A 25,877-nucleotide genomic window follows, 5' to 3' on the forward strand; every position below is an offset into this window, starting at 1 on the left:
GCAAGGCCCAGGGAGTCTGCCTCCACCCTGCAGCATGTAGCACACTGGGGTCATGTGGCACATGCCCCAGGGCTCTTCTCTCTGCGTGACGATCTTCAATGTCTCCATGACCCCCCTCTCCACCATCATATGCGCACACGATCTAATCATCATCTCGTATGCCATTGACACCCAGCTGCTCCTCAAACTCACCAAAGAGCCAGCCATTGCCAGATCCAAACTTCAAGAAGGCACAAGATCCGTTGACGAATGGCTGAACATCAGCCACCTGAGGCTGGACTTGGACAGGACTGAGGTCATCATCTGAGGATTGTCCCCTTATGGCTGGGTCAACTCCTTGTGTCCCACTGGTCTGGACACCGCACCAGCACCCAGTGGCCACGCACGCAAGCTGGTGTTCATCATGGACCCATCGCTCACAATTACCATGCAACTCACCACCATCTGTACCTCATGCTGCAACACCCTCCGCATGCTGCAAATGATCCACAGATAGATCCACTCCAAGGCAAGACAGACGGTCCCCCAGGTCCACTACACCAGCCGGCTCAACTACAGCACCGGCCTCTACGTAGAACAACAGCAAAACTGCAGGAGAACTTGTCCACATCCAGGGTGCATCCGCACACCTCTTCTTCAACATCCCCCACCCCAGCCACATCACCGTCCACCTGAGATAGCTACAATGGCTCACTGTCTGCTGCAGGATCACCTTCAGACTCCTCAACCACACTCAGGAGGCAGTTCACAACCCCATACCCTAAACAAACCTTGGACGTCTGTCATCCAACACCCCGTTGGCCCAACTCCATGCAGCCCACCTTGCCCTGGCCACCATTCATCGCATCCACATAAAAACTGCATGCAGGAGATAGTTCTCCCACCTCGCCAAACAGACCTGGGACTCCCTCCCCGGGCACATCAACATGACCTATGACCTCTACACCTTCATGATACTCTTCCAAATTGGTCTGTCTGAGCAGTATTGCAAGCCTCCCTCAGCAGCTTGAGGCCATCACGGGTGAGTATTGGGCTCCATGTCTGTATTTGGTGATACATTGAAACACATGTGTGTCCTCGACCGGACTCAGATCCAAGTGTATGGATGGCTGGAGTTAGTTCCACACTCAGGCATACTTTGACATATCCCCACAGGTATGTTGTGGACTCATGCTAAATGACTGCAACATAAAAATTCATGTATTAATTTTTTAATTATAGCTCTGTGGCGTGATTTGTGCACTGAAAAAGGTGCAATGCAGGGAACTGTGGTAAATATTTCGTTACCGGTACTATTTTTTATGCGGTTAAGTCTATTAAGAATAACTCAGTAAATATAAGAGGCAGAATCCGTGGTATTAGAGGTTTTAAAAGGCTTTATTCCTATACAAAGGAATACAATTCGAATTGTAGGCATTCTATTCCATCACCACGAAAGTTCAGGAAGGAAGGGCATATATTATTGACAGATAGGCAGTTTTATAGAAAATACATTACAATGAAACAGATGCAAGAGGCGTAACAGCTGATAATACAGATAAACTGTGCATACGTAGCTAATAGAGGCGTATACATGGGTGTAATTTAATAAACGTCATCATACATGATGTCACAAGTGGGTGGATCCATAAGAGAATCCTGCAATGTCAGCAGAAATATTTGGCAGAGATGCGCGCGCAGCCGCATGACGTGTGATTGACGTGCAACTAGAGGGTGAAGGGGACTTGACATTTAGCTCTACATGTGGAGACAGAAGTCTGGGGTTATGTCAACCTAATCCCAAATCATATCTAATATCCTATGTTTAAAGAACTGTGTGATCCAGAAAGAGAGGTCTCTTAGGATAGAATCTTATTCTATACTGACTATACTGACTGTTAGTGCGTGTACAAGCGTCTAAGTGTCTACACTAGATGCGAGGGGGTAGGAATATTCCATGGTAACGGGGCTATGAATTACTTGCATGAGGGCAGCGAGGCCTGGCCCTTTGCACGGTAGCTGGAGGAATGTTTACCTAAACTACTAGACAGGAATGCATCGGATGAGGAACGGAGGAGATAATCTTGAAGGTGAAATACAGTTTTTGGCAGGCGACGGGCTGGATCAGGCACCGTTAGCCGCGCAGGGAGTAGGACAAAGTTCATGGACGCAGATGCAGGCTCAGACTGGAGCTTTCAGAGGCAGAAGGCAGAAAAGGCTTGATGACAGAATTCGGGCCTACTCGCCTGAATCTGTAAAATGTGGAAAGTGAACCACATAAAGTCGGTGGCCTTTCATACTTAGGAATGGAATATCTGACCCATTCATGGTGGATCTGAAAGAGGACATGTTGACGGTGGACGCACATATATTTGCGTCTTCAAAACTGGAGCAGGAGGGAACATACATGTACTTATAGCATGCACATGGAGCCGTTGGGGTCTACGATAGGGGACATAACTGATCACAAAATTCATATTTCCTCATTCCCTCCTTGTCCCCTTCGGACCCTTAGGAGATATCGATCTTCATCAATCCATCGATCTGTTCATATAGCATCATTTGTTCTTCTTTCTTCTTCCGGGATCTCAAACGAAAACTTGGGTGTGGGATACACGAGGTGGCACACAGACCACAAATCGCTGGCCCACATTGTAGACATAAGCAGCAACTGAATAGTATGAGAAAGCCAATACCTAGGAAGGATAGGATTCTCCATCCCCAGGCTGACAACACGCCCCAGAACCAACCGGACCAAGTCCAGGTGCCCGGACTCTGGTGTATCTGGCTTACAATCTTATGAAGGCGAGTTATGGCTTTATATACTGACGGCGAATTTTCTGGTATGAAAATGCAACAACTTGATCCGATGACCCTACAAGCTCCGCCCCTATCGGCCAGGATGACGTCAAGGACAAGACGATTTTGAAGCACAACAATCCGCATAGCAGACTGTTCTTCTGTTAAATTGCCTAAGGCGGAAATAGTTTCGTTCACTACTGCTTCAAGGGTTCTGGTTAATCTACGTATCAGCTTACTATTAGTGACTGTACCTATATAGGGAAAGAAACCTTTATTGAAATCTGTGTATTTTTCCCATGCTGTTTCAGTGTAATCGACAATTGGGAGATCTCTCTGCTGTCTATTGTGTACTAAATGGGTATTTCTATGATAATCAGGAGGAGCTAGGAAAACAGGTGGCAGAAGGAATGCTATGTAACAGATACCATCCCAATCTAGAGGTAGACGTATATATGCGGTCTGGCCACATATAAAGTAGGAATGGCGAGAAGCTCTGAATGTAGACTTGCCTTGATCACTGAATTTTATTACAGTGGTGCATTTACTATGGCCCATGTGTATGGAGCCATTCTTTCTTATACATAATTCCCCTTTTACTGGGAATACTGACATGGCGGGCAAGATTGGTGTAGCTTCAGATTCAACGTTCAGGATCATGAGGTTAAGTGTAAAATTACCTAATCCATATACTTCATTTTCTAGATCAGTTCCTGTTCTTTTGGGAAGTCCCTCCTTGTTAGGGTAGCAGACTTTAAGCAAAACTAAGTTCAGGTTTCCCCATACCCAGTTGTCTTGATAAACTGCGGAATTTGAATCTAGGGAATTAATCAAACTAAACCATGCTCCACAGGAGCCATTGTGTGTGAATGGATAGGGAAAGAGGGGCAAAACTCCCTTATAGTTCTGATAGGGAGGGAGTCGGCCACATATCCAACAATTTGTGGCATTGCTGTTTGATGGGAATGATGTAACATACTAATGAACGTGTTGTTGCGCAGCGCAAATCTATAGGACAACTCATGCGGAGGTAATTCACTAAAAGAATGTTCTGCAGTTATGTTGTAAGCACGCTTAGGAATAGGGCAATACATGTGTAATAGTATGCTGACAATGATGATCAGAAGACTTAGAAAAAACAAAATTAATAATGTTACTGTGCAGTGACTACGAAATGATTTACAATACGCATGCTTCTTGAGCTGCATCTGATGATTTCTTTCTCTATTCCGGTCTAGAGGATACATGTCAGAGACAAATTCAACCGATTCACCTTGGAGAGGACTTAAACAATCAAATTGTCTGACTTACTAGACCTCAATTTTAGTTTGTAAAGTTCTGGTTTTGTTAATTCAGCCAAGGGGAGCTTTGAGTCTGTCTGTGAGGGAATACAGGGTTGAGTATCTACACTGGATGGTAGTCCATAAAATTTCTTGATATGACTCGAGTGCAACCACCCTTTCCTTCCCTCGATTTTCACGGCTGTCCTTGTGGTGAGTAGAACCAACTTCGGTGACTTCCACCTAGGATCCAGTTGGGTCTTCCGGTCAAAATTCCTGACCAGCACCAGGTCCCCAGGAACCACGTCATGGGGCTTCACCTCAGTATTGTCGGGAAAAGCTGCGGATACCTGTGAACAACAAGATTGTAGTGCAGACATCAAGGAAGCCAGGTAATCTGTCAGCATATTACAGTCAACATCAGTGATTTTGCGAGGTATAGGCGTCCCCCACATATTTGGTGGTCTACCGAAGATCACCTCATACGGGGATAGCCCTGTTCGAGAATGTGCTACCATTCTCATGTAAAAGAGCGCAACTGGTAAGGCTACTATCCAATCGACTCCTTTTTCTCTACATATTTTGGACAATCTAATTTTCAGAGTTTGATTGTGGCGTTCTACGAGACCTGCTGCCTCGGGATGTCGGACACAGTGGAATTTCCATTGGTAGCCTAATAGAAGGGAAACGTGTTTCATTAGTTCGGATGAGAACGGCTGGCCGTTATCTGAGTAGACAACACGTGGTAAACCGTACCGTGGGAAGAATTCTCGAACTAACTGTTTGGCAGTAGTCGGGGCAGTGTAATCTGAAACCGGGTATGCTTCTGTCCAACGGGAAAGAGCACAGACAACTACGAGAACATATTTGAATCCTCGACATCGTTCCATCTGGATATAATCCATCTGGAGGACTTCAAAAGCATGATCGGGAGTTTGGAATCCACCCTGCTCTACGGGGATGCTTTTACCTGGATTAAACTGACAACATATCATACAGGTACGAACTTTTTGTTTAGCTGCGGCTCGTAAATGTTTGTTGAACCAAATGTGCTGAATGCTGTCTAGCATAGCTTTTTCTCCTAGGTGCGCTGGACTATGTATAGTGTTAATGATGACTTGGACCATTGAGTCGGGAAGAAACCATATAGATTTTTCCTTCGTCATCCATCCTTGATCTGTTTGGATCCCTCCTAATTCAGTCCATTTCTTTATTTCTTCTGGTGTAGCATGTGTCTGTATGTCAATTACATCAAGAGCGGGATCCTTAACTGTCATGCAATGTGTTGGTGTCGGAACTATTGTCTTTGTCGTGTCAGTTGTGTGAGTCTGATTCTGAGCAGTCTGTTTAGCTGTTCTATCAGCTAGGTCATTTCCCTGAGAAATGATATCGGTAACTTTTGTGTGGGCTTTGCATTTCATAATAGATATTGCAGTAGGTAGATGAATGGCGTCTAATAGGGCTTGAATGAGGGGTCCGTGTTGGATGTGGGCACCGTGAGAAGTTAAATAACCTCTCTCTCGCCACAGTACGCCGAAGTCATGGACGACTCCGAATGCATAACGTGAATCTGTGTATATGTTGACTTTTTTATTTGTGGCTTGAATACAGGCTTGTGTTAGAGCGATGAGCTCTGCTGCTTGAGCTGACAAAGTATTAATACAATTTGTTTCAATGACTTCAGTGTCTGTTGTGACTGCGTAAGCGGCCACTAACTCTCCTGTACTTGTTCTCATACATGACCCATCTACATACAATGTCAAGTCTGGATCTGACAAAGGGATATCTGTCAAGTCTTGTCTGGGTTTCGTCGTGATAGTAATGACTTCGACACAATCATGTGCCAATGGATCTGTTCCGCCTACTGGTAACAGTGTGGCAGGATTTAACGTATTACAACGTCTGATTTCTATGTGTGGCTGAAACAATGTCAATTCGTAACCGGTGAGTCTCGCTATAGTCAAGTGTTGTGTTTGTGTGCGGTTCAAGAGAACCTCTACTGCGTGTGGTACTTGTACTGTCAATTGATGTCCTAGCACTATGGCATCGCTTTGTCTGATTGCTAAAGCTGTTGCTGCCACCGATTTCAGGCACGCTGGAAGTGCCTGAGCTACTGGATCTAATGTACTAGAGAAATAAGCACATGGTTTGTGTGATCCTGCTTGTTCCTGAGTGAGTACTGACAAGGCAGTACCTTCGCGTTCTGTAACAAAGAGTGTAAACTGTTTACTGTAACATGGTGTTGCTAGGACAGGTGCTTGGCATAAAGCTTTCTTTAAGCTTTCAAAAGCGTGTGTATGTTCTGGAGTCCAAGGGAGGACAGTCGATGTGGCTGCCTCCTGTGTTGTCAACTGGATGAGTGGTTTTGCTAGAAATGCATATTGAGGGATCCACTGCCTACAGTATGAAGTGAGGCCTATAAAAGCCCGCACCTCCTTTTGTGTCTTGGGTGGTGGCATGTTAGCAATTAACTGGATGTGGTCGGATGTAAGCTGCCTTCCCTCCTTGGACAGCGAGTGCCCAAGGTAAACAACTCGCTGGACACAGAATTGCAGCTTAGAAGGGGACACCTTGTGCCCCTTGTCAGCCAGAAATTTCAAAACCGTCAGTGACGCTGTCTCACATTCAGGTTCGCTTCGGGCGGTGATCAGCAGATCATCGACATATTGAAGCAAGGCAGTGTTAACTGGCATGTGGATACTGTCAAGTTCTCGTTTCAGTGCTTGGCTATAGATGCTGGGGCTTTCTGTAAATCCTTGAGGTGCGCGTGTGAATTTAAAACTTCGTCCATTTAAACTGAATCCGAACAAATATTGACTTTCCGGATCGATTGGGACACTAAAGAAAGCATTCTTGAGATCAATTACAGTGAAAAACGTTGCTTCTGAGTCAATAGCTGTGAGTAATGAAGAGATATCTGGGACCACAGGGTATTGTGGTACAATACATTTATTTAATTCGCGCAGATCAATAACTAATCAATATACTGGTGGAGCTTTTGGATCCGTTCTTTTAAGAATCGGAATTATCGGGGAATTACACACATTGGAGTCGGTTTCTCGTCTTTCTTTATGTATTCGTTCTACTTCCTTGCGGATCTTTCGACACATGGCGATTATACACGCCTGTCTATCATGTTTCTCTTCTGATATATTCTGACCCCATTTGGCAAGTCTTTGCATGGTATCGTGATCTGCCCCAGGTCTGTCTTGATTCCTAATTACACAATTTATGAAAAAACGTAGTAGTTGTCTTTGGACATCCACTTTCTGGTATTCCATAGCTTCGTTAATACTTTCTGGACCTTGCCCTGTTTGGACAAAGCGATATATATTGTCTAGGTGTTCACCCATTCCTGGTATCGTCATTAAATATAATGTAGCTCGTCTTATACGTAGTGATGATATGAGCAATTTATCCTGTCTACCTGGTACTGGGTCGTATCTACAATCCACAAGCTGTTCTTTAAACATGTCGGATGTCGCTAGCTGGGGTGTACGTTGGAGTGCTAAATCTCTAAGGGTCTGTTTATTTCGCGGCGGGGTGGCAAACATGTCTGTCGTACCTCCTGTAGCACCTTCTGAAGTGCTAGGCACAAAAGGATTCGTTGGGCGTAGGATAGAGATTGTAGATGCGGGAAAAACTGTAGAAACGGACGGGACTTGCGTAGGAATCTGTTGCTGCGGGGGCACAGAAGGATGCTCTTGGTGTTGAACACCATCGGCAAGCGGTGTGGGTGGTATGGCATTAGCATACTCGGGAGCTGCGTCATCTAAATAGGAGGAAAGGAAAACGTCCTTTGCTGTTTTGGGATGTGTTTTGGGATGTGCTTTTATCGGGAGCAATGGAGGAGTTAAGTCTTTTGGTATTTCCGGGGTAGCCTTAGGTAACCCTTCGGCCAGAAGAGGATGCATACCATTCATAAGAGCGTTTCTTTGTCTATCTACTTGTTCTGATTTTACTCGGGTACCTTCCTCCAGTAATAGATTTTCTCGGGTTTTATTTGAATTCTCTCTACCTTTCTCTTCCTGTCTGAGTGCTTTTTCCGTACGTCTATATGATTCTTTACGCCATAATTCAATGGCATCTTTCTGTGACTGTCTGGCTTTCTTTTTCCATAATTCTTCTTCTACTCTCATGATGCAATCTGCATCCCAGGTCCCCGCTGCGGGCCATCTCTGACTCTCTGGTAATTCTTTGGTGTAGTCCACCCATAAATCAAGAAATAATACGGCATCTAGGCCATGCTTATGATACATAAAGTACCCTGGAGTGTCCCTAGGTGGGATGGGAACAGCTTCTTCGAGTACACCTTTTCTAGTTTTGATCTGTCTTAGTTTCGAAAAGAGCGGCATTTTTAAACCTTATTACTAGAACACACTTTATACAAGAAAACACAATAATGAACAGTCATTCACACCACAGTATATAGAACGTATTTTAAAACATTTAACACTTAACAGTTTTACGAACAATGATAACTAATAGAAAACTAGTTACTGACATAATACTGACACTAGATAATACTTATTTATATGCAAGACATACTATATATACTGCTAAACAGTACAGATACACTGCTAAAACAGTGCAGACCGGATTTGTGTACCCAAACCCGTCTTGACCGGCACAGACTATGTGCACGTTAAATGCCTCCCCGGTAATGGTACTCACCGGGTAGCTCGGAACGGAAGGCCTCGGAACTGAACTGAAACTGGACCGGACTGGACTCGACTCGACTGGACTCGGAACTTCGGAACCTGGCGGGTCTCTGTATACCTCGGATCTTGCTCTCTCAGCTAGGCTCTGGTCGGGATACTTCGCACTTCTCACCGCCTCGTCTGGGTGTTGATCGCAGCCTCAGTCGTCCCCGCTTGGCCGGAGGGAGATACAGGAAATCCTGCAGGTACGCGTTTTTGTCCGTTCAGCTGTGGCAGGAGACCGGGCCTGCAACGCACCGCCGGCGCGTGAGATGAGAAAGTGTCCCTATTCGGGCGCCAATTTATGTGGTAAATATTTCGTTACCGGTACTATTTTTTATGCGGTTAAGTCTATTAAGAATAACTCAGTAAATATAAGAGGCAGAATCCGTGGTATTAGAGGTTTTAAAAGGCTTTATTCCTATACAAAGGAATACAATTCGAATTGTAGGCATTCTATTCCATCACCACGAAAGTTCAGGAAGGAAGGGCATATATTATTGACAGATAGGCAGTTTTATAGAAAATACATTACAATGAAACAGATGCAAGAGGCGTAACAGCTGATAATACAGATAAACTGTGCATACGTAGCTAATAGAGGCGTATACATGGGCGTAATTTAATAAACGTCATCATACATGATGTCACAAGTGGGTGGATCCATAAGAGAATCCTGCAATGTCAGCAGAAATATTTGGCAGAGATGCGCGCGCAGCCGCATGACGTGTGATTGACGTGCAACTAGAGGGTGAAGGGGACTTGACATTTAGCTCTACATGTGGAGACAGAAGTCTGGGGTTATGTCAACCTAATCCCAAATCATATCTAATATCCTATGTTTAAAGAACTGTGTGATCCAGAAAGAGAGGTCTCTTAGGATAGAATCTTATTCTATACTGACTATACTGACTGTTAGTGCGTGTACAAGCGTCTAAGTGTCTACACTAGATGCGAGGGGGTAGGAATATTCCATGGTAACGGGGCTATGAATTACTTGCATGAGGGCAGCGAGGCCTGGCCCTTTGCACGGTAGCTGGAGGAATGTTTACCTAAACTACTAGACAGGAATGCATCGGATGAGGAACGGAGGAGATAATCTTGAAGGTGAAATACAGTTTTTGGCAGGCGACGGGCTGGATCAGGCACCGTTAGCCGCGCAGGGAGTAGGACAAAGTTCATGGACGCAGATGCAGGCTCAGACTGGAGCTTTCAGAGGCAGAAGGCAGAAAAGGCTTGATGACAGAATTCGGGCCTACTCGCCTGAATCTGTAAAATGTGGAAAGTGAACCACATAAAGTCGGTGGCCTTTCATACTTAGGAATGGAATATCTGACCCATTCATGGTGGATCTGAAAGAGGACATGTTGACGGTGGACGCACATATATTTGCGTCTTTAAAACTGGAGCAGGAGGGAACATACATGTACTTATAGCATGCACATGGAGCCGTTGGGGTCTACGATAGGGGACATAACTGATCACAAAATTCATATTTCCTCAGAACATAGAATCCAAAGTTCACAGGGGGAGATGGGATCTTTGCCATTTGAAGTCATCAGAGTCCAGACCACAGTGTTTGGCATCATTGGTCAGACTGTGACCAGCAGGTCCATGTGGCAGATGATGTCAGTCAATGAGGTGATGCTGTCGCACATGAAGGCCATGTGCCAGGCCAGGTGACCTGGGAGATGTGGATGTGCCGCTGCCTCTCATGGTCTTTTCCGTGGACAACTCACCTTCCTCGGGGGACCCTCAGATGCAGGCCTTGACGATGCTTGGGACGCTCTGTCGGACGAATCCTCCTCCTCCTCCCTCCCTGTGACTGGTTTTGGATTTCGCCTGGTGGCACAGGGAGGGTTGCCCATGTTGTCGGCGATACGACGGAGTGAATGGCGTATGTCCCTTTGCACTGCCAGGAGCTCATCCAGTCTTGCCTCCATCCGTCCTAAGTGTTCTTGTTGACTGGCGTGTTGCTCGGCTTGCTGGTTCTTGATCTCTGTGAGGGTCACCACTACCTGGCTGAACTCCCTGGTTTCATGCCGGTATGCATCCATGATGTTGTGTATGTGTGACATACCGGTCCCTTCAGCTGGCTGGTCAGGTTCTCACCTCCGCCTGCCTCCACTCCCACCACCCCTGCCCACATGAGCCTGTCTGCAGTTGTGGGCACATCGGGTCTACGGGACCCCTGAGGGATGGCAGTGGCGGTGTTGTCTGCCTCCTCCTGCGTGCCCACCGCACCTTGTCACTCCTGGTCAGACTGGCTCAGTTGTTCACTGCAGGCAAGGCTCCTCGGTGTCTCCTGGGATGTGGCAGGAATGGGGGTGGTGGTTGGCACAGATGGTCCTGGACCAGGTTCTGCAGGGGCTTGGACACCAGAGGGTCCAGGTCGTCGGGGTCATCCGCGGAGTGTTGAGAGGCGTCGCTGCCGGTGGGATCAGGTTCCTCCCGGGCCAGGGACTGTGAATCTTCACCCCCATTGTTGGGGGTAGATTCGGTACGTTGCCCTGTGTGTGAGAGACAGACAATGTTAATGCTGTTTCATGCAACATGCATGTTTCAAACACATTCAAGTTGGCACTGTTACTCCAGGTAGTTGTATGTGCCTAGCATTCTCCTCAATGTTCACTTATGGATGGGTATGTTGCGGGGGGCAGATTGATATGTTCTCCTGAGTCTTTGACATGTAGATTTTTGGCTTGGATGCTTCTTCGGCTATGTATTGGTCTTGGTGTGTTACATGTCCATTGTGACAGTGGGTAAATCCATTGCCTGTCCCGGGGGTGTCTGCTTGTGTAAGGGGTGTGTGTGACAGGGCCTGCTGGTGTGTGTAGTGTGGTTTGTCCCTGGGGCTCCCAGGTGATGTAGCTGTCCCCCCATGGAGCATGCTGCCATGACAGTGAGTGGGAGTTCCTGTCCTAGATATCTGACCTTGTTGTCTTGGTGTTTGTGTTTGCACTGGTCACGGGAGGGCCTTGTGCTGCCTACACCCGGGCCGAGTATGAGCTATCTTGTCAGTACTTTCCCAATCCCTGTGCATTGCGCATGGTGCATGGGTACGTAACTGGCCCATATGGGATGAGGGCAATTGTGTCTGATTTGTAGTTTAACAATGTGTTTTGTGCCACCCACCCTCCCAGCATACCGGACATCCATTCTTGGGTTGGTGCTTCGTGTAGCATGGGACATAGCATGGCCTTGCTTTCTCAATGGGGCATACACATGTTAGTGGCATTAGCGTTATTTTTGACTGTGGTTCTGGCCGGTGAGGGCTTGGGGGTAGTTGCGTGCATTTGGTGTAGTTGGGGTGTGGATGCCATTACCCCCATGTTAACAAAGTTGTTTGTGTACTCACCAGGCTCTGGAAGTCCTTGCAGTCCATGTACTCCCACCGGCGGAAGCAGGGCCATCACCTTCTCCTCCCAGGGATGGAAATGTACTGGTCTGCGGGACCCACCACCTCCAGTGATGTTGCTCTGGGCGTAGTCATCATTCATGTTGCGCTTTACCGCCCTCCGCAGATCGTACCACCTGGCTTGGCATTCATTCCTGGTCCTTCTGATGGGTGCAACAGCATTCACCCTATCGACGATCCTCTGCCACAGGTGTGATTTTTCAGCTATGCTGGTCTGTCTGACCAATGTTCCAAACAGCTGTGGCTCGACTCTGATGACTTCATTGACAAGGATCTCCAGCTCCTCCCTTGTGAACTTTGGATTCTTGTCTGTGGGCATGGTGTGGGGTGAGGGTGTGGATGGTTGTGGGTGTGTGGGTCTGAATGTGACGGTGTGGGTCTGAATGTGAAGAGGGGGTATGTGCGAAGGAGGTTGTGTGAATGTGTATATGTTAAGGTGGATGGGTGCAGTTGTTGGTGTGTGCTCTCTAGCTGCAATAAGTCTGTTGCAAAGGCTCATGGTTTGTGTGTGTGGCCCCTTTTTATTGGTCCATTTGTGGGTGGGCCTCAGTTTGAATTTTTGGTGGGTGTGTTATAAGGGGTGGTTGTGAGTTTGGCCCTCTGTTTGCCTGTTTGGATGTGTCCAGGTCAGTCATTTCCATTTTTTGTGCACTGTAGACATGTTTTGTGGTGTTGTGCGAGTCGAATAGACCCTCCTTGTGCTGTTTTACAGTGTCCGTGATTCAGTATGGTACAGGGGTGTGATTCGTAGAGGCACACACCCCCATGCGTTGTGTATGTACGGACATTGCTATGTGCGGTGCGTACACCGCCATTGCTATGTACGGTCGTACACCGCCATTGGTATGTACAGTGCGTACAAAGACATCGCGTATGTACGGTGCGTACACCGCCATTGCGTATGTACGGTGCGCACACCGACATTGCTATGTACGGTGCGTACACAGACATTGCTATGTACGGTGCGTACACCGCCATTGCTATGTACGGTGCGTAATACAACATTGGTGCGTACAACAACATTGCGTATGTACGGTGCGTACACCGACATTGCATATGTACAAGTCATTCCACGTGTACAGGACGTTTTCCGTAAGATTCGTAAATTGGAAAGCCGGTCCGGATCGTACTTGTACGGTCGGACTGTATTTTTAGGCTTCATACGGAAGAGTGTCCGGGTCCATCTCGTACAACTTTTCCAGATACGATTCGTATGGATCGGGCCAATCCGTATGTATTTTTCCCGTATGAATCGTACTTCACGGGTCGGACGTGACTTGTGCGATTCGTACAGAAAAAATTACGGATACGAGTCGTACGGGACAAAAAAATACAGGATCGGAATCGACCCCTAAGTGGCACATGAGAGAGCACATAAGAAAATGTTAAAACAGCAAATTGGTGAAGCTGGCAACCATTGGATGGATGAGAGATTGCACAGGAAGTGCTAGAAAATATAAGTGCTTTCGCTGTGGTTACCAATTAATTGGATAATAAAAAACATTAGATGACAAAAATGAGAGCAAGAATGAGATGGAAAAGACTGAAAGTGATTCTCAGGGAGATTATTATTTAATAGATAGTATGTTGAGTTAAGTGAGACCACTTTCTGTATAATGGGGCTCATGTGCAAGTGCTGACAGAAGAGACCGGAACAGGACGGGTGAGTGTCAGGAAAGATGAAATGTCTTTAGTTTGTCGAGTTCACAGGGTGGGCCGAATGTGTTGAGGAAGCAGAAAGACATGTTCATTCATCAAAAGTAGATTTAAAACAAAAGAGAAAGCATGAATCATGTAAGACCAAGTTGCTTCTAAACAAATTAATGAATACAAATTCTAAAACATTTCAGGAAACTATTACACAATTACTGTAGATGGTTCGAAAAATAAAAAAGATCTGATCAGGTATCAGAATAAATGGACAGAACCACCTAATTAGCCTAACATGTTCAAAAAGAGTACAACAAAGAAGAAAAAAGTGAGTATGAGTAATTCCAAAGGAGAAGGGGTTGTTAAAAAAGAGTTTCCGTTGAGAGAAGTGAAGGGAGGAACATATGTGCGAGCACCTTGGTCAAGGAGTGATCTTTATACATTTATAAGGAATTTCCCACAGCTTGTAGAGGAGACCTAGCAGTATTATACAGAGGTGGAAACGATTGTAGTAATTTGGAAAATTGATTTGGACAGATGTGCATGCTTTACTTTCATTGTTGTGACAAGAGGTTTGGAGAATGAGTGTAGGAACATGTTACAGTGGGCAGTAGATCTACAGAGAGAAGTGTTGAGCCAAGATTTAGCAAGGAATTGCACTGCTCTTGCAGGGTGATGCAAGGGCAATGCAATTCTGAAGTCAGAATTACCAAGCCATGCAAAACCGCCTTGCGTGGACCTACATAGCTTAGTGAATCTAGGGTAACGCAATGGTACCACAAGTCCAGTGTTCCCAATTATCCACCTATTTATTTTGATGCATTCCCAAATTTACCAAGAGAAGTAAACCTGGGAATTTGTCAAAATTGTAAGCCTTCCTGATAGAGGCACAACAGAAATATCTTTATTTCTCCTCATGGTTTCCTCTTTCCTAAGTGTGCTGCAGAATGCAGCATACTAAGAAAGAGGAAAACGCCTTTAAGGATTGTTTTTGCACAGGAAGGTGTCCCTTCCTGCACAAAAACAATCCTGTCTGCAATGCATGCACCCTTGCACCATGATGCAAGGGTGTTTGTGTTGACACCTGGCAGCACATATTGAGCCAACGCAGTGAGAGAGCAGAAATGTATCATATCTTGGAAAATATGGGCATTCCAGCCCTCTACATTTGATGCGGCTCGGCACAGCAAGTTGTTTTGCTGCATTGCTCAGCTTCAAATAGTGATAAATCTGGCCCTTGGTGTGCAAGGAGTTAATGCACAAGGTATTGGTACACAATTTGAGCAAAGTGGAAATGGTGATCCTCTTGGCAGAGGTAGAGGCTTTACATGCCTGATCTAAATATTAATAACTCATAGGTGCAAAATGGCCCTCGTCACATCTGTGGGAAATACATTTGCTTTAAACTGGATTGTAAATTAATGGAAATAGATTTCAAAATGAGTTGGAAATGGTTTCCCAAATTCAGCAAAATATGAATCAGATGGCACAGTATGGGATGATACAGTGCCATCTCTGCCGGATCCTGTGCATAACATGCACAATCAAAGTCAGTTCAACTGAAATATACCTTCAGCTCCAGACATGCAAACGCCCGTGCAAAATAATATGCAAAGTTTCAGGTCTTTGTAAAAACCTTTAGTAATTAAAAAAATTCTCCACAAATTGCAAGTATACTTTGAGTTCCTGCAGAAGCAAGTCCAGCACAATGATGTGCCTGAGAGGGAGGAGGATTGCATGCTTGGTGCAGTTCTAGAGGTAGATCAGAAATGCACTTTGTGGAAGAAGAAGTGACTGGCCATCCAGTATCATTGTTGATCAATACAGGTGCCACCCACTCCAGGGGTAGACTGGTAGAGTTTCCCAACCAACCCCTCTCAGGTAAAGAAGTTTAAGTTGTAGGCATAACTAATAAACAAGTGACTAATATGTGGTCATCTAATGTCGGATAAAATTGGTTTAATCATAAATTATAAAAAAGTAAGATGGGTCCAGTTAATTTTTAGGGGCAAGATTTTCAGTGTAAAATCAATTGTGTGATTTACACTGATGGTGTTGGCATTCAGACAAAAGATTAGAAAACAAGAATATGCTCACAGATGAAACTTCTAGATTTAAGACATACTGTGAAAAACAAGGTTTGGGATTTTTCAGCTTAATAGCAACTTCTTTGGTAATTGTTCAAAGTTGACAGGATTGTGCAGGGGCACACACTTCTTGTGTTCAGTTGAGACATTGCTGACTTATACACATAATCAGCATCTTACATACAGTTGCTTGAAATAATTTAAGGAGATTATTCTAGCAGCGGGGAACATTTCAATTAAATGCTGCAATACCCTAAATCCAGCAAAACTTCTACCATTGCCAAAAGAAGAGGTTTGTGACTGAATACATGCAAGTGATCATGATTGTAATAAGGTAACAGAGATGTGTACTAAGCCAAAAACAGACATTCAAATTTACCATTCAAATTGGTTGATTTGATTTGTGAATGGGTCGTGTCCAAAACACCAATATGGAACTTTTCGAGCAGAATAGGTGGTTTGCGCAATAGTATATATTGTGGAAGCATCGAATTTATGTGATGTAAGTTCAGCACAAGTGGCATAATTGATTGCAATCAAAAGAGAATGCTGCCTAGCCAATAGATTGAGCATCACAATTAGGAATTTCGATAAACCGGAGTGATTAGAGTAATTTTGGTAATTCTGCTTTACTCTCTGATCCAGAATTACAGACAATTACCAATTACTCCTGTTTCTGTAAATAAAAGTAATTTGGGGTGACAATCCTACCATGAGAGAACATTTAGCGAGCACGAGAGGCCGCTCACCCTGGCTGTTCATGTTCTGCTACATTTAGCACTATTTCCTAGTGTAAAATACATTCTCTTGTCCATTTTTGATGCAAGAGTGCTGTAAGAAAATAGCCACAACTGTGGGTAGTAAGTTGTGAAAAAATCCTACCCCAAGAGCATATTTAGTGAGCATGAGAGGCTGTGTGCACTCACTTTTAATGTTCTGTTGCATTTAGTGCTTTTTCTTACTGCAAAATGTATCCTTGCTTCCATTTTAGACACAGTAGGGCATTTTTGCACTACGAATTAGTGCTAAAGGCAGAATTACCCTTCTCATGTCATTAAAGCTTAATCACGCAGAATTCTTAGGTAATTCCATGTGATTACGCTACACGGAATTATGCAAGTTATGCCCACCCCTTGTTCAGAAAGACAATATGGCTTTGAGCGGTCCATTATTCTCGCTGATTGTGGTCACAAAGGGTATTCTCCACATCCTCTGGTGCACCCATCTGTCACGGGCCTAAAAATGTTGTTTAGGTATTTGAAGAACCTCTATGAATAGACATGAACTAAGAATGAAGGTGGTCAGCAGTGAATATAACTTCCTGATGGAGTAATGGAACTGAACTTTTGAATCTCAAAAAGAACCTTTTTGAATTAGATTTTTGACAGATTTTTCATACTGTGCCTTGCATAACTCCTTTAGACCAGAATCTTAGTGCAGAGAGGGATTATGGGCCATCAGAGGTTTGGCTATTGTGCCCACCCACCTAATTTAGATGGGCAGACACAAAGCTGTATTTCAGTGCCCTGCACAACCAGAAAAAAAACTGACGCTAGAGGGCACTAAAAAGTGACAATACCCCCCTCGCTATTGGAGGAAAGTCCCATGACGAGGGGGCACCGTTTTTTTTATTTAAAAAAATCTGCTTTGGGATTTGCTGTTTGAGAATAAAAAAACAGGAACTTTGGCGTACAGATTTGTTTTTTTTTTATGGAGCCGTCCGGTATAGTTATAATGCATTGGCAGGAACCGCCATGATGGTAGTTCCTGTCAATACCTGAAATGTCCACTGGTCCAGCTGACATTTAATATTTTGGCAGGTGGCACATCCAACAGGGCAATAGATGAATTTACTCTGCTGCCCTGGCAGAACACGGGCCATTTGCCCAATTTTAAATCAGAAGACTTTTGTCCATGCACATTTTTTATAGCAAGGCATATTTCGAAGAAGATTCATTGATTTCCTTAGGTATTCAGCTGAAGCTAGTTTGATATCTGCATTGAACTTTATGAGCTGAACTCCTGAATCATGTAATCAACCTACATACGAAAAAATTAATTTTGTATTTTATATCCTGATTATAAACCTGATTTAGAGTTTGGCGGAGATGGTATGCAATCGCAACGGAGTTCCCTCTCTGAGACTACTCTGTCTACTTTCGCGACATACTTCTCCGATGGATTATCGGGGATTTGGCCATTTGACCAACTGCCCAATTTAAGATTGGTGGTTGAATGGCCAGGTGATAAAGGCAGTGAATTGTGCAAAATTACCATCACATCCATGTTGTTAGGGAGATTTAAACAAAAAATGTATTTAAAAAAACAAAAACTTGTTAACATTTTGACGGATGGCACCATCATGTTGACTGAGCCATCCATCAATCTTTTCCTACAAAGAGGGGAACTTACATGATAGCAGTTGCTCCAATGTTAAGAGATGCCTTCTGGATTTCTGGATATCAGGTCCCATGTCTAACTTTAAATTCAACATCACAAAAATTGAAGAAATTTTACTCCATCCACTTCTTAACCATGTAGAAGCCCTTCATAAAGTCATACTGATTTTGATGGAACTGAAACTTTTTTGCAAACTAGGGTATTCGGTTAAGTTACACCATCACACAAGTAGTTAATTTCTTTCAAATAATAAAGAAAATTAGGCATGACTATTATATGTGAGGCACTTCCCATGGTTCAGCAGGATTGCCGCAATTGAGATGAAGCTCCTACCTGAAAATCTATACTTATTTCGGAGTATCCATGACTCAAACTACTGTTACATTTTAATCGACTCTCACGCTTACTTAACTCTTTCATTTGATGAGGCAAAACACCAAAAATAGTGAATAAGATGTATATAATGTGCTGCAGCTCCAATCATACATTCAGGACACACAGCTTAGAATCATGGTAGAACAGTTGGAGCTGGGAACAGTGAAACAGTGGTGCTTAAAAGACCATCTTATTGCTGATGCACCTCTTCTGCAAGTCTCATGGATGTGAAAGACACAACAGAGAAATTGGAGGCTGTATTCCTCACCTATAACTAGAGTTACACTTGTACTATGAATAAAGTGAAATAATGTTTGTCTCTCACAATCTTTCCCTCTCTGTTCACTCCTATTTGCTTTAATTCTGATTTTATCACAGCAATGGACCAGGAAACGTTCAGTCATGCCGAGAGAATAGATGGGTTATTGTGAGATCAATTTTCATAAATGGTTAGATAAAATCTTTTGAAGGTCACAGAAGACTATAATCTTCTAGATATGGAGAGATTCTCTTAAATACATTAAAATTGGGTACTACATCCTATGATTAAGGAAGGGACTGCACAATCCTTGACCAGATTTGAAAATTGCATGAAGTAAGAACTACAAAATAAAAATCCAATCTCAACACTAAACAAACAATTGACATAATTTAATCTAGAAGGCAAAATTCCAGACCAGAAGTAATGGGATCATGGCCTTGGAAAAAGTATTACCCACATGGATTGGGGAAAGCCAAGTGACAGAGCATTAACATTCACACATAGCGTTAAGATGGGAGAAACCCCACATAGAAGTCTTTCACATTGGTATAGGATGGCAGACAAGATAGTAAAGTGGGTTAGCACCAAAACTAACCTATGCTAGCGAGCAGCAAGAAGTAATGTGAAGAAGAACTTGGAAGAATTATTAGCAACAAGGAATGGGGAAAGCCATATGATAGAGCATGAATCTTTTTCATATGGTACCATGGTCCCAAAGTGATCCTACTTTCAATGATAACTTTATTGGGGTGGGGCATAAGAAATCTTTAAAAACAGAAAAACCAGCAGTACCGATAAAATTATTTAAAGAAAAAGAAAAACACCTGACTTGCAGGATATGAAAACTATGGACGGCAGACCAGCGGGGCTAGGAGCAAACTGACCTCAGAGGGTAGCAGGGAAGGGCAGTAAAATGGACCTCGGAGGACAGATAAGAGGGGCAGGACAGAAGGAAGATCTCGTAGAGCAGGTCCTGGGTCAGTGGCAGCAAGCTGACTTCAGAGGGCAGGAGGGAGGGCAGAGGCCACACAATGGACCATGTAGGTGGCAGGCCCCGCACATGTACCATGGAGGGCAGGCATGGGGAACAAGGGACAGCAAGCTGACATTTCAGAGCAAGAAGGAGTGGTCAGTACAACAGAGCACTCAGGGGCAGGAGCTGCACACACACCAAGGAGGGGAAGAATTAGAAAGGAGCCTTGATGAAGTGCCTCTCTTATGCCATTATATTGACATTCACTGACATGCATGTATATTGCAGGTATTTATGAGGCAAAAATAATAGGCCTTCAATGCAGGCTGCTGAGCAGCATATTGGGTGTTATTCTTCTATAGTTTTGGTGGCATGATGAGGGGACAGAATAACACCCCTGCCCCTGTGCTAGTGATGATGTTGATCAGTATTCAGATGACGATCACTTTTGAAACATTTCAAAAAGTAAAGCTCATGTTTCAAGGGTTGATCCCCATGAGTTGTAAGGCCTGAGTTGTGAGCAATATTACACACCTGACAACTTTAAAATCAAGTACCCTGAGGTGTATGTGTGCTCTGAAGCAGGAAGAAGACAAGCTCAAGCATGTTCTGCTGCTGTCACAGGTCACCTTAGGAAAGCAAGGGAAGTTCAAGCCTACAAAAGTATCCCTTTTTGTGCAGGCCCTGATGGAAACCCTGGCAGGGATGTACCACAGCCTTGCAGAACTGCCACAAATGCACAGCTCTGATCAAGTTAACTCTTAGCAGACAATGCCAGATCCTAGGAATGAAAATTGGCCACACAACATGTATATGTATCATTTGAAGACTCCATTCAATGTAAAAGTATCTGCAGCGCATGCAAGGGGAACTGTCTGCTTGAGGAGGTCAGTCAGGAGTGATTGGGTATTCAGAAATGTTCTGTAGCCTCAGTCAGTTTTGCTAAACTGAGCACCTTAAAGAACATGCCTCAAGGCACATGAAGGGTAGAGTCTGACTAGTTCAATGTGATATAAAGAAAGAACCAGAGATGTTGATTCTGGAGCAGGCTGCACCTGCAATTTGCGGGTCAGCTATCTTCAGATGAATGCGGGGGCATTTAGACCTTGGAGGGGAAACCGGTGTCACACATGGTCAGCAGGGACTTTATCTCTCCTTCTCTGGTAAAGGTTCATTTGCAATATTTAGAGATACTATAAATGCCCTCTAGGTAGGTAGGGATCACTGTGCCATAAGCAGAGTTGCGGCTACAGCAGCTGTGATGAAAACACTGAAGCTTTGCCAAGCGTGTGCTACGTTTGATTAAAAGAAAAGGGCCATCAGCTGTCCGAGTGACATAATGGGTGAAAACAGATGGGTTTGAATACCGCACAGAGCAATTGCCAGTGGTTTAGACTATTTGCAAGCATATCTCCCATCACATTGTATATGTTTGCAGTTACACCCTTAGTGGCCAAAATTAAGCCCTTGATCGCTGTGCCACAGAAACCAAACTATAACTCTCTGATGAGGTCTAAGATGGCTGAAACTGCTTTAGGGTTATTTGTGTTCCCTTTTGGCCTCACCTAGCAGTTCTTGATGGACTGCTCCCTCAAAGAGGAGGGTCAGTACTGATTTACATAGGTGAGCCTTTATCTAAAGCAGCACACTGGGCAAAACCAATGGTTGAATTGCTACCCAGAGTTACTGCCAATGGTATAGACTATTTTCAGGCTTTCCTTACAGCACCTTTTGTGGGTCTGCCCTGAGATACAAGGAGTTTTCTCCATGTCGGTCTGGCCATGTATTGTTTCACTGCATGGGACTACCATGCCTCTGGTAATCCAAGGCAGATAACACAAGTGAGGGTCTGCTGACTCGAAATAGCTTGGGGGTGGCCCACTTTGATCTGATGGTTGTGAGGCAGGTAGGACAAAGGGTCACACTGGTGGAGCAGCAGGGGAAATGCACATTTGGTGGGGCTGGAGTACCCTCAATAAGTGAGGTATTCCTACTACACCAAACTCGAATTGAGGCACATAATGTTTTAACAGGGTTGTGTGTATTGATATGTTTTTTGTATTCAGTTTTTATTGAGGTCTTTGAAAATAACATACACTACATGGCAAAATAAGTTAAACATTCAAACTCAGGTAAATAGGTAGACGGTTCTTACTTGCCAAGGGTGAAATCTTGGGTAATCTGCACATGTCCTGTTAAGAAAAGGGCCGCTCATAGGTATACAAGATTTCAAATCATGTAGCGCTTGTGCTACGGCATAGATGGCATTATATGCCTTATAAGGATATCTGAAGTTATTCACATCGTACGCGGACTCATCAAGAGTTTCTAATTTTTCTGTTTGGGTGCAAACTCTCTTTCCATCTATTTCATTTCCAGTCATGGTTCTATTGAAATCCTCATGCCATTGACAGCTAAAAGCATACTCCCAGAACTGCTTCATATAAATATCATTCGGAAACTTAGATGGATGGATGCTATAAAGGAACTCCTTAAACATTGGAATCTCTCCACTGTAAACTGCAAATCCCACGGTGCCATGTAGAGTCTCCCACAAGTCTTTCAGAGAAAATACAGAAGAAAGCCAACTTGTACTTGCAATCCAAACTTTACCAACAATATTCTGAGCAGAGATTACTCTTAAAAAAGAAATCATCTGGGGAGAAAAGGTGAAGCACACTATGACTCTTGCCGTAGACCATCGTATGACATTAACCACATGAGATAATGATTTCTCTGTGATCTGTGTAGCTAACGTTTCATAGAATTCAACACAAATGCCTCTCTTCGGAGCGTCTTTCAGTAGATTCTGACCATGCTGAAGACCAAAGTCATTGTCTGAAGCCAAAATTCCTATCCACGTCCACCCAAAATGAAGACACAGATCGATGTAAGCCTGGGCAAAAAAGTTTCCATTTTCAACAGTCCGGAGAAAAGATGGAAACTGCATTTTATCACTCAGTATAGAGAGTCCTGCACCATAGCTGATCTAGTTGGGAGAAAAACACATTTAATTGACTAAGAATATTTAACACATACCATGCTATTGTCTAATACTGTGTGTTAAGGTTCTTTGTGTGTACTCCTATAAGTATAATATATCATCAAAAACCTGCAAGGGACTACATTTTGAGACCTGAAATCCTGATACTAATGGCTCTCTAATTCCCAGGTACTGACACAACTACATTGTTGTGTTGTTTGACTGTTCAGACATGAGCAATAATTGTCACAGATACCCAAACTGTTTATAAAATGGGCCAGGTGACTTTCTGTTACATACACACTCACTGATTCCTAGGTCTACACACACATCCACTCATTCACCCATACAATCACTCATACATACAGTTACTCATCAATACAACACTATCATATGCACTCATACACCTATACAGACACTCACACACCGCCACAGAGCTGCGTTGAAGAGAGGTGTTCAGAGGCCACGCCCCCTTCTTACATCAATCTGCAACACAGCCCTGTGGCGCTTACTGGACGTACCTGGTGGGTTAGTTGGCCCCCAGGGACCCTCAGGATTCCAGGGGACTTAATTCCCCAACTTAAAACTTACCACAGGGCGTGTTTGCACACCTATCACATCAGGCCAAGCCCTCTCCCTGCACCACTGTGCAAACACACCCCCTGGTGCATTGTAAATTGAGGGATTAAGTCCCCTTGAATCTTGAGAGTCCCTGGGGGGCCAACTAGCTCACCAACTACCTCCAGTAAGCACCACAGAGCTCCATTGCAGAGAGGTGTAAAAAGGGGCGTGGCCTCTGCACACCTCTCTGCAACTCAGCTCCCTGGCGCTTACTGGAGGTACCTGGTGGGCTAGTTGGCCCCCAAGGACCCTTAGGATTGAAGGGGACTTAATCCTCCAACTTCAAACGGGCCACAGGGCGCGTTTGCACACTTGTCAAATCAAGCCACGCTCCCTCCCAGCACCACTATGCAAATGCGCCCCCTGGTGCATTGTAAATTGGGGGATTCATTCATGGAATGCGTAGTTAACAAATCTCTGCAAACTTCGAGAGCGGAGTGGAGTTCATTGCCCAGGGTTAGTGTTTTCACACTGTGGTGCTTTGATCTGCGTGGTGGGGCAACGCGTTTGCATTCCAAATACAAAGTCCAAAAGCTGCTAGCTGCCACGTCGCTCCTGACCGAGAGGGCGTGTCGGATAATCCAGTGCCTGCATTACTGGCATAACATGAAGTCCAAACCCCTACTCACTGTCGAAGAAGGGTCCGACACCGCGGGGATGGAATCAAGTGAATTTATTCAGAGTAAGTTTGCAGGGTGAGAAGTGTAACATCTTGGCAGACTCATTTCAGCTGGTTTAGCTTTCCTCAGTGCCTGTTACAATGGCAGGTCCTCACAGCTGGTGGCCATTTAGGTGTTCCCTTGACCACTCCCCATAGAGTCTTTATCGAGGCCCCTCCTCTTCCTTAAAGCAATATTCCATCTTGCGCTGCTAACGCAGGCTGCTGAATTCTGGTATATGAAGTCCATGTGTGGATCCCCCTTGAGTAAATGGGGAATATATTTATTCATTAATATTTAGATTGTTGTCTTAATGCTTCTAGTTCATGACAATATTTTTGTTGGGTTGTATTGGTATGATTTTAGTTATTTAATTTATTGGATTGACTGGTAAACATTTTGGCAATGTAATATATGTATTATTTAATTTAAACATGTTTATAAGATGTTTGTCTATTTCAAATAATTGTTTTCCATAAAAAAAGAATTGTATTTTATATTTACTCATGATAATTTAAATATTTTGGCAATATTATTGTAGTTGATATTGTGTGAATCCATATTTTTGACATTTTATAATTTTACATATCTTAAGTATTTTCATAGATGCCAAACTCAGTTGGCAACCTTTACTTAAAAAGAATATTCGTAATTTTATGAGTGCGTGTGCCGAGGTTAATGAAATTTCTTTTCGTTTGGGGCAAAAAGCCATTGAAAACCATGCTGGCTGTCTATAAACCTAAATGCATCCCAATTTCAACCTTTGACAGTGAAATATGAGACTTTGTCAACATAGATTCTCTTGGGATTGCTGAAAACAAATATCTCAAAAGGCTTTTGGGTTGGGGCAATAAATCCCTCCAAAAACTTTACACAAAGAGTTAGGTATGAGTCATGTACTACATTACATGCGATTGCAACCTCTCTTGCTCTGGTGAAGTGTTTGGCCTAAGGATGCTTTAAGTTTGTACAGATAAATCATACTTGACTGTAAGAAATTAGATAATATATCTAGTATACCCCACTTGATATATATCAGAGAGAATTATTTTAATCTAGGAAGACCGGCGCTATATTTCAATCTATCCCGCATTACCAAACAAGATGTTGTCTGGTTAAAAGAAACTTAACACTTAAGATTGACATCGGAGAGAGAAGCTCTATCATTAGCTAAGCTATTATTTTGAAAATGTATTATGGTTAAATCAATATCTGGGATAGAGCCAAACTCACTCTATGATATACCCACCCATCGGGGTTGACTATTGAATTTCTTTTAGGTCAGGTCTTTTCCATCAGTTATTGTATCCCAAGGGAATTTGGCAGAAGCATGCTGATCTCCCATATTGTATCTGTACTTTGCCTTTTAAATGTGATATTTTGCACATTGGTATGATATGTCCTATGTATGCACACTGCTCTTTTTCACTTATCATTTTTATCATGTTGGGCCAACTTTTTTGTTTACAGCTTTTAGCTTCCCAGGTAATTTGTCATAATCTGTCAATGTTTCTTGGGGGGATGGCTAAAGCTGCACCCTAGGGGAAATTCTCAGAGATGTTGACTGATGACGTTTTATGCAAGCTCATTAATATTACCTGTATGTGTTTTATTGTGGTTTTTTATCGATGATTTCTATGCACTTGTATGATTTTATTATAAAATTGAATAAAGTTTATGATGATGACATT

The 25,877-nt window shown here is 43.8% G+C and overlaps 1 protein-coding gene across 1 annotated transcript in view; it reads right to left on the reverse strand.

The window, feature by feature from the left end:
• The window catches only part of LOC146811605 (extracellular calcium-sensing receptor-like), a 189,623-nt gene that overhangs the window by 101,208 nt on the left and 62,538 nt on the right, over positions 1-25,877 (reverse strand). The window contains exon 5 of the mRNA XM_085615083.1: positions 22,079-22,912. Within this exon, the coding sequence (XP_085471209.1) occupies positions 22,079-22,912 (834 nt within the window). The remainder of the gene's footprint in view (positions 1-22,078; positions 22,913-25,877) is intronic.

The sequence above is a fragment of the Triturus cristatus genome, chromosome 7 (genome assembly GCF_964204655.1).
Source record: "Triturus cristatus chromosome 7, aTriCri1.1, whole genome shotgun sequence".
Classification (NCBI taxonomy): domain Eukaryota; kingdom Metazoa; phylum Chordata; class Amphibia; order Caudata; family Salamandridae; genus Triturus; species Triturus cristatus.